Genomic DNA, 13,483 nt, shown 5'->3' on the forward strand with positions numbered 1-13,483 from the left:
AAATCACCTGTTTCCCACCATGTTCTCCAGAACTGGGATGTTTGCCCAGTAATGACAACAATGAGTCTATAGTCAGTCTGAACTCTGACTTTCTTATCAGATGTTTCCCCATGCTCTCAGCATTTTAAGCTGTAATGGCTAATATATATATGATTTTCAATAATATAATGTCACCTTAATCATTTCTTTCCTTAAACCTTTTAAAACCTTTAATAAAGTAGGTTTTCAAGGCTAACCTGGAGCTTCCTGGTGCTGGAGAAAAAAAATCCCAGCTCCATTGCGCAGTGTAGAATTCATAGAAGGTTCGGATGTATACAGGTTAAATAATGGTGGGGAAAGTGGGTTTTGTCACGGTTGTATTGATGGTTAATGGTCATCTGCACAAAATGGAGGCCGACACAGGAGCCTCTGCCTCAGTAGTGAGAGAACAAACACTTCAATGTCTACAGGGAGGGGTTCAGCCACTGAGATTTAAAAAACACTGCATCCAGGCTGGTGACATATACAGGGGATGCTATACAGGTTTTGGAACAGATACAGGCAGCAGTAAACTGAACTTGGAAGATTTGGGCATTATCAAACCCATGCAGTTTTCTGGTATGGGCAGCTCCCGTTGTGCCAATACTTAAGCCAGAGAAGACTGTAGGAGTATGTGGAGATTATAATTAACAGTCAATCAAATGGCAAAATTGGACTGGTATCCCATACCTAAAATAGTCTACCTGAATGACGGTTATCCCATAACTAAAATAGACTACCAAATATGCCAAGTTAGCAATACCTAAAGTAGATGACCTATTGGCTAAGTTACTAAGTTAGACATGAATCATGCATACCAGCAACTGGAGCTGGATGAGGTATCCAGAGAGATTGTCACTATCAACACACACACAGGCTTACACCAGATTGCCGTTTGGAGTATCTTCAGCTTGTGCAATCTTTCAACACCATAATGGAGAGCCTATAACAAAATTTACCTGAGGTAGTTGTTTACTTGGATGATGCGCTACGCTGGAGCCATAGAAAACAGATACCGAACCAACCTAGAGGAGGTTTTTAAATATGTTCCAGAAAGCTGGAGCAAGATTAAAGAGATAAATGTACCTTTCAAGGACAGCACAGTGACTTATTTAGGGTTTAGAGCAGATGCTCGAGTTTCCTTCTCTTCCCCCCCCCCAAAAAAAAAATAGGGCCATTATAGAAGTCCCAGCCAAAGAAGTGTTGGAGTTGAAATCTTTTCTTGGAATGGTAAACTACTATGGAAGGATTTTACATAGATCGCATAGACCATACAATGCAGAAGGAGGCCATTTGGCCCATTGAGTCTGCACCGACCCATTTAAGCCCTCGCTTCCACACTATCCAATAACCCCTCCTAACCTTTTTGGGCACTAAGGGCAATTTAGCATGGCCAATCTATCTAACTTGCACATCTTTGGACTTGGGAGGAACCCGGAGAAAACCCACACAGACACGGGGAGAACGTGCAGACTCCGCACAGACAGTGACCCAGGGGGAATTGAACCTGGGACCCTGGCGCTGTGAAGCCACAGTGCTATCCACTTGTGCTACCATGCTGCCCTTTATTTCCAATTTAATTTGTCTGCGCTATTGGCACCTCCTACATGCATTATTTTTTTTTTAAAACACCAGTGATGGTACTGGAAGACTCTGCAAACTGAAGCCTTCAGACAAATGAAGCAAGCCCTGCCTGTGATATTCTTTTGTGATTCTTCTTGGGGTGGATGTTGTAGTGTTCACAAAGCTAAGTTGATTAGCTAACATTTATTTACACTAATTAAAGCTCTATCACTTGGCTATAGTTAATAGTCTAGTAATCTACAATCTACATGAACACTAATCTCTACACTGTCCATCTATAACTGTACACTGATCTCTCTCACTACTCCAATGCTCTCTTCTCCAGCCTTCTCCCAGAAGTTTGAGTCAGTGCTTTATATAGTTCTGCATCTAGCTCCATCTGGTGGTTAATTTTATGACAACGCTTTGTATTCTAAACATTTCCCACAATGACACAGCCCCTTTTCCTTGATAATGTTTGAAACTTTGTAATACTTTTTATTCATACATTGTTGAGAATGCTTATATCATAATTGGAGTTACAGTACTTGGTGCTTTACAAATTTGGTCTATTTGGTGGTTTTCTTGACCTTCTCAATGCACTGGCAGTGTCATTGGAATTGTCTCGTCTGTGTGGCCGTCAGTGTTGCAAAACATGCTGTCTGGGTTTGTTATTGTTATCTCTAGAAACTGCAGCAAATTCTTTACTTTTAATAATGCTCTTCTGTTTCTACGGAACATCAGTCCAGCCTCAGTTTGTACCACATGATCATGGTGCAACCTCATTTAACACCGTTGGCAACGTCTGAACAACCACCCTTTGGATTATGTATTCTGACAACACCTTTTAGTGGCGGTAATTCTTTTGCATGCCTGTCATAGTATGTTTTTTGCTTGCATTGCTGTTGCTTCATTCTTTCTTTCATGGGTTAACTGCTCATCCATGTTTGAAATTATGACAGGCAAAGTTGTATGAATATTCCTTCCCATGAGCATCTGGGAGGCGACAATCCTGACTATAAAGGACTAGTTCTGTAACTTAGCAGCACTAGCGACAAATTTCCTTTTTGCTCTGCCCATAGGGGGAGATGAGGAGCTTGTACAGGGCTCCGCCCATGGTCCCTCCCATGACTGGAAGTATAATGTGCTGCAGCCATGAGCCTGCTCTCAGTTCCTCTGGTCGCAGGCAGGCTCAGTTGTAAGACTATTAAAACCACAGTTTACTTCCAATTGTGTCTCTAATGAATTGATGGTCACATCAGGGTGAAAATAATGCTGCAACTCGAAGAGCCAAGTAATGGTACAGTGGGAACTGGAGACATTATCTACACTAACACACCTTCGCAAAGACAGCCCATTGAGGTTTAAACCGAAGTTTCCTCCACTACTGAAGCACCTACTGGTGAATTACAACACTTGCAAGATCAGGAAGTCCTGGACCATGCATAACAAACTGAGATCCATTTGTTTTATAATATTGTAAATAACACATTTCAAAAACATGGAACTAATTAGGAACTCTGAGGAATGTGACAGTTTCCCTGCTCATGTCATGTGAGGGTCATGTGACTCATTCATCCAATCTGGTCGGAACGTGCAAATCCTGGGGCTGAGCGTAGGTTTTCTGAGCCAGTTTAGAAACTGTTGAAGTCATGGGTTCAGCTTTGAATTACAATTCTTTTCAAAATTTAGAGGAATACATTTCTTCAGCTCTAGGATAAAATATTCTCTGTCGTGAAAATATATATTGAAATTAATTCATGGGCCGCCCTGTTAAAAATCAAGTGTTGGTCTGGAGTTACATGTATAAAATTCCTATAATGCTGTCCTCGGTCCTCCTTTATTCTTCTCATCCATGGGTATAGTGATCAAAATTTAAATCTGGTGAAACTATGCTGCAGTTCTGCCCATCGGGTTTGCACTGATTCTCGGCGCCCTTGCCCTTTAACCCTACCCAACCTGCACATCTTTGGACTGTGGGAGGAAACCGGAGCACTTGGAGAAAACCCACACAGAAACTGGCAGAATGTGCAAACTGCAAACAGACAGTGACCTGAGGTCGGAATCTAAGCTTGGTGCCTGGCGCTGTAAGGCAGCAGTGCTAACCACTGTGCTGCCCAGATCAGGTAAGGATGACCAATTTCCTTCCTTAAAGGACATTAGTAAACCAGATGGGTTTCTACCAAAATAGACAGTGGTTTCATGGTCATCAAAATGACAATACCATAATGCCACTGCCTCCCCCTGTTGCAACAACAGCTGATCTTGTTGGATACTGCTAGAGCACCTGCCCTGAGACAAATGAGCCCAAAACAGTGCTACTTCTAAAGCTCTTCTATTAAAATGAACTTGCCTACAAGAGTGTTGCATTTATGGATTTTGCTCTTCAGTCCACCATGTTCTACTTTTATCTTTTTTTTTTACTTTGTTGCTTTGTGCTCTAATGAGTGGGTTTGCAGCATAGTTTGACCAGATTGAAATTTTGATCACTATACCTGTGGATGAGAAGCATAAAGGAGGACTGCAATAGGAATTTGTATTTCATACCATGCCTCTTACAGAAAGTTTCTTCTGCGATATGCCAGTTATGTTCTATCCAAGGTTTTTCCTGCTTTTAAGATACACTTTGATCCATGGCATGCAAGAAAATCATCCAAGGTTCTTTCTTTCCCCTGCTTGCTTGTGGGGATGTGATGTCTTGACTTAAGGAACATATAAGAATTAATTGATGTAGAGATGAGTTACCTTTTTAAAAAAAGAAACCTTACATTTTCTGTGAAAGTATTGTAATTTGTTGGGAAATCTTGCACTGTCTGTTGCAGAAATAAACAAAGGAATCTGGACTGATTACGTTTCTTCTGGAATTGCTTGCAGATATTCCATGTTGTTTCACATGGTTATTCTAGAATAAAAATGAAATGCCTATCTATTGAACTGACCAGTCTAATAAGGCTATTGTTTAATATGCCAAATGGAAACCGTAATTGTAGCTGTAGAGATCAGTATATTTTAAGCTCTTGATCTCATCCACAAGATCATGTCATCAATTTCTCATGCCAATTGTTTGGCTCTGATATGCTTCCTGTACCATCTTTCCAGCATTTCTCCTCCTTTTATAGTTTTTGTCCTGCACTGGTCCTTATCTCTGTTCAGTGTGCTGAGTGGCTGGCCATGGGTCACTAGATTACCGTAGGTTACTCCAAAACCTGACTCTTTGACTGCTTTCAGTCACGTATAGATGCAACTACTTGCTTACTGAGACCAATCTCTCGTTAATGCTGAGCGAAACTGTTGCAGTTTTAAAATTGTATCAAATGTTTTTTCTCTCTCTAACTGAAACTTTATTTTTCTTTTGCTTCAATAGATTATATAATCACATTCAACATGCCAGTAGGCTGATGTCGGGCTGTGATTACTCTCTCTTTAAGGTTTGTAGTTTTGCTGAGTTTAGACAAAGTTATTAATTGTTTGATCCAGAAGAACTTGGGAGTGTTGAATTGCAATCTAACTTTGTCACAACCTTGAAGGCCTCTCTAAGATGAATGCTGCTGAATGTGAATTTGCCTTGTTTACAGCGCCCCCATGAGGAAGTGTAGCAAAAGTGAAGATTTTTAGTAATAAATGTTCACTAGCCTCCTGGCTGTGCAGAAAAAAAATGCCTTTTGCCTAATATTTCATTTGTTGAAATAATAATTTTGCACAATAGTATCACAGACACTATGATCTGTGCAAATGCATTCTCCTGTTGGTGGCAACGGAATTTTCCAAATGAAAGGTTTTTAGCCCAACTGCCATTCTTGTTTAAACTGACACTGACTGGAAGAGGAACACCTCATTGCAGAGCAAGCTGCAGGAATTGCCCTCAATGCGATTTAAACTTTGTTTTGTAAATTTCCTTAATGATTTAGATGACCCGTGCCAACCCTCTCATCAAATCTCGTTATTTGGAACTTGTAGCAGGAATGATCTTCATAAAATTTTTAAATTGCAGCAACAATTTTTTTAAGATGTAAAATAATTCAAATTTAACTACACTGTCTGAATGTGAACTAAGCAGATTCATCACCATTTGCTGACTAGTAAAAGAAAATGGTGATATTTTTTTCTTTTGTAAAATGAAGTTTTTTATTTCCGATGTGAAACTCCCTTTAAGTCGTGTAAAATTAAAAAAATTTGCATTGTTACATAGGATGGTATTGAGCCGATGTGGGAGGACAACAGAAATAAATGTGGTGGAAGATGGTTAATCACATTGTCCAAGCAGCAAAGGATGCTAGAACTTGATCAATTCTGGCTAGAAACAGTGAGTTGTAATGTTAATCGTGGGCAATTTCAAAATGCTTATTTTTTTTCCTCTATTGCAAACTTGCGACTCTTCTAGGTGACCGTTCAATGTTCTGTTGATTATTGGCATGAGATGTTCCACCTGTCATATTTTAAATGTCATGTGGCTAAAATTTGCTTATGTCAAAGTAGAGATTTGAGTCTTTGATTTACAGCACTTGTGATTATGAAGGGACACCTTTTATCAGCCAGTAATGCTCGCGCTCTCTCTCTCTCTTCTGAATCGCAAATTGTTGATTCCAATTCCACTGCAGAGACTTGATCACAACAATCTAGACTAATATTCCAGTGCATTTTTGAGGGAATGCAGAACCGAGGTGCTCTGTTTCAGATGAGATGTTAAACAGAGGCCTGATTTACCCTCTTACGTCCTATAATGCTAGTGTGTGCTGGGGCAATGGATTTCATTCCAGCTTCCTGGACGGCATCTATACAACAATTAAAATCATCAAATCATGTTAATTGACTTGTCGGATATTCCTGTTTGTGGGAGCTTGCTTGCTAGGTCCAAATAAATTGGCTGTCGTCTCCTAATTACAACAGTGACTGCACCTCTATTAGTTGTGAAGCATTTTGGGATGAACTGTAATTTGTTTTACTCTTTTTTTTATTTTTTTTTATTTGGGTGTTGAAGTTAGATTGAACTTTTAAGTTTATAAAAACCCAGATCTCAAAGTTCTACTTGAAAAGAGATATATGCAGTAGTTGCCAATAGAACAACTAAGCATTCGGAATCTAAGTAAATTAACGACATTTTATTGATATTTGCATTTATTATCTTTTTGCAAGCTGCTATGCCTTATTGGAGAAGCTTTTGATGATTATAGTAATGAAATATGCGGTGCAGTAATTAATGTCCGAGCAAAAGGAGATAAAATAGCAATATGGACCCGTGACACTGAAAACCAAGAAGCGGTTTTGCATATAGGGTAAGTTAATGTTTTTTCTTCGTTGTATCTGTCTGATCTCTTTTGGAACATTCCCTTGTTAACTGTAGAAATTTTCTATTGCCAGAACTTCCCCAACCCTCATTTAGCTTAAAACTCTTTGATTTAATTTACCTTCCCTCCCCTCCCCCAAATTGTATTGTTAAATTTTTACTTTTGCAATTTTGATATTTGCTCGGAAACAAAACTGTTGTTGGCCAGCTATATTAAATTTGGTGCATGACCCATAATTCTCACTGCCATTTTGTGATCGTTCTTGCTTTGTAATAGTGCATAACTATAGTTTTGATACTTGGAACTTTTGTAAAGATTTAGAGAACCCAACTTGCACTTTTTAACAGCACAAAATAGCCTTGGAGGTGACCTGCTGTTGGCCAGCAGTAGGATCTTGTCCCAGTCATATGTGGGGATGTTTGCTGAGTTCAGCACCATTTGTGACTCCTCCAACTCTGAAGCATTCCATGTGCAAATGCAGAAAGACCTAGACAATATTCAGACTTGGGCTGACCAGTGGCAAGTAACATTCAACAAGTAACCCAAGTACCAAGCAATGACCAGAGAGAATCAAACAATTACCCCTTGACATTCAGTAGCATTACCATCACTGAAATCCCACTGTCAACATTCTGGGGGTTAGCATAGACCAGAGACTGATCTGGGCTCCAACTATAAATACTGTGCTACAAGAGCAGGTCAGAAGCTAGAAATTCTGTGGCAAATTGACTCCCCAAAGTCTATCTACCATCTAAAAAGGCACTAATCAGGAGTGCGATGGAATACTCACCACTTAGCTGGATTAATGCAGCTCTAAAAACACTCTATAAGCTTGACATCATCCAGGACCAAGCAGTCCACTTGATTGGCGCACCTTCCACAAGTATTCACTCCCTTCACTACCAACATACAGTTGTGTACCATCTACAAAATGCAGTGTAGGAACTCACTAAGGCTCCTTAGGCAGCACCTCCCAAACCCACAGCCACTACTATCTAGAAGACGGGGGCAGCAGATGCAAGGGAACACTACCACCTGATAAATTCCCCTCCATGTCATTCACCATCCTGACTTTGAAATATCGCCATTCCTTCACTGTTGTGGGTCAAAATCCTGGAACTCCATCCCTAATAGCACAGTGGGTGTACCTGCACCACTTGGAGTACAGTCATTCACGAAGGCAGCTTATCACCACCTTCTCAAGGGCAATTGGGGATGGGTAACAAATACTGGCTGAGTGAGCAAAGCCCACATCTGAAACCAACGCAAGAGTGTGCTATTGGTGGGACTGGAAGATCCTGCTGGCATAAATAGGTTGAAGATCTAGCCGCAAATGACACAGCGTTAAGATCAAAATTTGATAGTCACTGGGATATATAGGGATGAGTGCGAGGTAGATTTAAGGAATGTTTCCAAGATGAGAGGGAGAGAGTTGGGAGGAAATTCCAGAGCTTGGGATCCAGACAGGTGACAAGTGATTTATAGTGGAGTGTTTTTTTTTTGAATGGGTGATGCCGGTGTTGAGTACAGATCTTGAAGCTTTATTAATCGGGTGGGGAGGAATTTCGGAACTAGGATAAGAATTGAGGTAATATACAGGCAGCAGAGTTTTTAAAAGGATGGAAGATGCAAGATCAACCAGCAGAGCATTGGAATAAACTAGTGTAAAAGAAACGTGAGGTACAGTTAGGAGCTCCATCATGTGGACACACATGACCCCCAAATAGTGAATGTTCTGACTGTGTGAGATGGATACTAAATACAGTGGCTTCAGTCTTTCCAATATTGGGTGAGGTGGAGTTGTATGCAGACAACACACATTGGCACCTGAGGATGATGCCACCAAGGAGGAATGTTCTTGACCTGCGATAACCATGTGAGTGGGAAGAGAGACCTTGTTTTTTCCCCGAAATGGCTACAAATGTGAAATTGGAACTGTGGAGGGCAGTTCTGTCCTGTTGGAGGGAGGGCGTGGAAGCATCGTGTTTTTGGTGGTGGTGGGGGGGAGGGAGAGGAGGAGGAGGAGGAGGGGGGGGGGGGGGGGGGGGCAAGAGAGAGGAGGAGGTGGTGGGGAATAGAAGTGATAGGGGGGAAAAGAACAGGAAAATTGTGAAGTAATGCTTAGTTGAACAACTTGGCTATGACATAGAAGAATGATAATTGAAGAAGGCACGCAGTAGAGAACATGCCACCTCCACTCTGTTAACTCATGTAATTACAATAATGCAGCTATTTCGAGGCTTTTCTGTGCCTAGTTGACACTGTAACTAAAATCCACATGCAACAATCTGTTCTGAAAAGTCTGGTCACATTTTGACAGGAGTGACTAATTGCACATGGTAATGACTTGTTATACCATGGGTTAGCTGAGACAATATACACCACTCTCCAATTAAAAAAAAAAAGAAGACTTTATTGGCTTTTCAATTTTTGCATCAAACAAATGAGCAGAAAGATAGCTATAGGTAAAGCACAAAACAACAGTCATTACGTAATTGGGACACAATCCCCAACATGTTCTTTCCATGGATAAATGACCTGTCTGTATGCAACAGGATACAGGCAACATTTATAGACTTGCATCTCATCCATAGCTACAAAAAAATGACAGAAAAAAATAATACCCGAGAATACCAGTACTAAGGGAAATCGACTCTTGCAGCGCAATTTAAATGCTCTCCAGAACCAGACTGAAACAGGCGGCCATCAAAATGGCAAAAGCAATGACAGAGGACTGGGGGCAACCAAACCTTACTGCTCAGTCTAGGGACTCCCATGAGCAAGAATCTGAACTTCCTGTCCCAGCCCCAGTTTTGTTTATTTATTCATTTGTGGGATGTGGGCGTTGCAGACTGAGAGCATTTATTGTCCATCCCTAATTGCCCTCTAGGAGGCGGTTAAGAGCCAACCACATTGTTGTGGGTCTGGAGTCACATGTAGGTCAGACCAGGTAAGGATGGCAGATTTCCTTCCCTAAAGGACATTAATAAACCAAATGGGTTTTTAATGCAATCGACAATGATTTCACAGTCATCATTAGACTTTTAATTCCAGATTTTTACTGAATTCAAATTTCACCATTTACAGTGGCAGGATTTGAACCTGGGTCCCCAGAGCATTCACTGGGGCTCTGGTTTACGAGTCCGGTGACAATATCACTATGCCACTGCCTCCCGATCAATAGGTAAAACAGATCACCGGACCTCCAGCATCATTTGTGGGTAGCACAGTAGCACAAGTGACTAGCACTGTGGCTTCACAGCGCCAGGGTCCCAGCTTTGATTTCCTGCTGGGTCACTGTCTGTGTGGAGGCTGCACGTTCTCCCTGTGTCTGCGTGGGTTTCCTTCGGGTGCTCTGGTTTCCTCCCACAGTCCAAACATGTGCAGGTTAGGTGGACTGGCCATGATAAATTGTCCTCGGTGACCAAAAAGGTTAGGAGGGGTTATGGGATTATGGGGATAGGGTGGAAGTAAGGGCTTAAGTGGGTCGGTGCAGACTCGATGGGCCGAATGGCCTCCTTCTACACTGTTATGTTCTATTACTGCCCCCAAAGGGACAACAAGATATTGTGGGGCCAAGAATCAAAAGGAATATAAATTGGCCCCAATCGGAAAACCCACTTCAGGACAGTTGGGCCCTCGGCGCAGACCCCACTCTGAGGTGTGCCTGGTTGTGAGGGAAGGCTGATTTTCTCCTCTTCTCTTTCTCTCTCTTTCTCCCCCCCCCCCCTTCTCTCTCTTTCTCCTCCCCCCCCCCCCCCCCCCCCCCCCGCCAAAAACCAGGGACTGAGAATCTATGCCAATCACGCGTGCAGTCGACGCAGCGCTGGTTGGGGGGCCATAGAGAGAGGCCCCCGTAGCGATTCTCCACCGATAACTGGCCGAGTTCCCACCGGCGTGGTTCACTCATGGTTCCACCTGGCGGGAGCTCTTGAGTGGTGGCTGCGGACTCAATCCGCGACTGCCTTGGTGGGGAGTTGTGGGGGGGGGGGGGGGGAGAAAAGAGGGGGGAGATCTGTCAGTGGGGGAGTCTCCAGGACAGCCAGGTTCATGATCGGGGCCACCGATTGGCAGACGCAAGCAATCTCGGGGGGGGGGGGGGGTGGATCCGCGGCTGGAATTGTAGGGTCCCGTATCGGCAGCAGAGCTGCAAGGAGCACGCTAGCTCCCTGCAAAATGGAGAATCATTCTGGACTTTCTCCAACAAAGTCCATGGGCATGGGGACATAGCCCCATTATCAGAGAATTCTGCCCAATAACTGTCAGAACTAGCCCCTTGGATGCACAAACTGTCTAAGATATTACGATCAGACAAAAACCAACCAACCACCCAGGTGGGCACCTTCCAGTTCCCCAGATGGTGAGGATAATTATTTGACGCACTCTTCCTCAATTGCCACCACTTCACTCCAGGTGTGGATGTATCCCCACAAAAAGGTCTGGGAACTGGCTCCAAGGGCTCCCATGACACCCAATCCTTGCACCCCTCTGAAGCCAAACTAGTTTGGTCTGATACAGGACACACACTTGCTCCTTTACTACCCACCCCTCCAAACCATCCAATATACAGACCAACAACAGGACCAGCACCCCAACAGAAGAAGACCAGCCCACTATACAAAACACCAGCTAAAGGATATTCAGACTGGCCTCACTCACTAACTCTGACAGTGGTTAGAAAAGTCAGGGCGACACATAAGAAGAAATGACTTGCCCAGTCCCCAACATTGCTCATACACAATCTACCAGGGCCTGGAGAAGAAAGAAGGTGCAGCCAAATATTTATTTCCTAGCAATCACACAATTTCCTTGCAAATACACAAATTAACAACATTAACCAACGGCAAGATTATCAGGGAGTAATTGAGGATGAGAACTGAGGAATGAGGTAGTCATCAGGATGAAGACCACTTCACAGGCGCATGAAGACAGACATTAAGGATAAAACAGGATCTGAAACTGAGAGCACTCTTCAGGATCTTCCAAGGATTCCAATGAATGGAGCACTAATCGCATTAATTCAAACATGTCGACTCAATCGAGCCCAGGCAGTCGACTATCTAGGCTCCAAATGGCTGACTCGGGCGACCCCTCCATATTGACAACAGGAACATGATCAGGCCAACCCAACCCCAGGGTTTGGGGACAGGATTAACTGTGCTCCCTGAATCATCGGCCAGGGTTTAGAGAACCCCAAAGTGTATCATAGAGTTCACCTGACCCACAACTTTTAATAGATTGTGGTATGGGGAGCACACGGCCCACTCTACAGGTGTGGCAGAGCAGAAATGGAGAAGTATTTTTTTTAAAGCAAAGCAATGTTTATTCTATGAACTCCAGTTAACCTTCTTTTTACAACATACAGTGAACATCTCGGCAACCATCAATTCAAATCCAACCCCCAAAGAATACAACACTAAGTAATCATTAATAAATTCCCAAACAAATCCAGAGGACAAAAGAAACACCTTTTAACAGAAGCACATCAGGTTTACATTCACCACTAAAAACATAATTCTGAATTCACCAAATGATCAAGAGATTGTCTTTTCATGGCAGTGAGAACAGCAGTACACCTGCTTTGTCTGACTTCAGCTCGAACATTGAAAACAAAACTAAAACATACCCTGCAGCAAACAGCCTAAAATGAAAGTTAAAAGCTGACACCGCTCACACTCTAGCATCACTGTAGTAATAAACACCCATTTCTTAAAGGTACACTCACATGACACCTCCCCCAAGGGAAAAAAACCATCAACTTCATGATGTTTTCATTTTCACCTTTTCACCTTTTCACGATCCTTTAAGAAATGCACACAGCAAATATACTTTTATTTTTAAAAAAAACAACACACACGAACAGGTATAATAATATAGTCCATTTTTGTTTGTTCTTCCTCCAAATGAAATCCTTCTTGATGGTCTCTTTGAACAAGAAGGTCATTGCACAATCCATCCATTTCTCTACGCTTCGGCATTTCTCTTCAAAGTCAGATACTTTAGTTCAATCGGATCACCGAGTCCCTTGTAATTCTCCAACACAGGAGCATTGGTTATCACAGCTTTCAGGCAGTCAAATGCCTGTGAAACTCCACTGTCCACCAAAATTTCTTGTCCGCTACCTATTTCATCACATTTTGTGCAACGTTTAAATGTTGTCTCGCCAATTCACCTGCTCTATTTAATAATTCCCTAAAATTTGACACTTAATCCAATAATGTAATTTCCGATCACTCACCAATTTTTCCTTAATCAATTTAAGTGGTCCTCTTACCTCATACCTAAAATTAGTTCAAAAGGACTGAATTTGGTTGATTTATTAGGTGCATCACTAATTGCAAACAGTACGAATGGAATTCCTTTATCCCAATCCTCTGGATAATTGTGCCAAGCCCTCAACATTGTCTTTAATGTCTGATGCCACCTTTTCTAACGCACCCTGCGATTCTGGATGGTACGCAATTGATTTAAATTGTTTTATTCCTAAGCTATCCATAACTTCTCTGAATAATCTTGAGATAAAATTCGATCCTTGATCAGATTGTATTTCTGTGGGTAGTCCATATCTAGTAAAGAATTTAAGTAACTCCTCCACAATCTTTTTAGCTGTAATAAGT

The 13,483-nt window shown here is 42.1% G+C and overlaps 1 protein-coding gene across 8 annotated transcripts in view; it reads left to right on the forward strand.

Annotated features, from left to right (window-relative positions):
- The window catches only part of LOC119965200 (eukaryotic translation initiation factor 4E-1A-like), a 55,924-nt gene that overhangs the window by 36,211 nt on the left and 6,230 nt on the right, over window positions 1-13,483 (forward strand). For all 8 annotated transcript variants that reach the window (XM_038795629.1, XM_038795631.1, XM_038795628.1 and 5 more), the window contains exons 4-6: window positions 4,946-5,009; window positions 5,771-5,884; window positions 6,715-6,854. In XM_038795629.1, the coding sequence (XP_038651557.1) occupies window positions 4,946-5,009; window positions 5,771-5,884; window positions 6,715-6,854 (318 nt within the window). The remainder of the gene's footprint in view (window positions 1-4,945; window positions 5,010-5,770; window positions 5,885-6,714; window positions 6,855-13,483) is intronic.

The sequence above is a fragment of the Scyliorhinus canicula genome, chromosome 4, assembly GCF_902713615.1.
Source record: "Scyliorhinus canicula chromosome 4, sScyCan1.1, whole genome shotgun sequence".
Classification (NCBI taxonomy): Eukaryota; Metazoa; Chordata; class Chondrichthyes; order Carcharhiniformes; family Scyliorhinidae; genus Scyliorhinus; species Scyliorhinus canicula.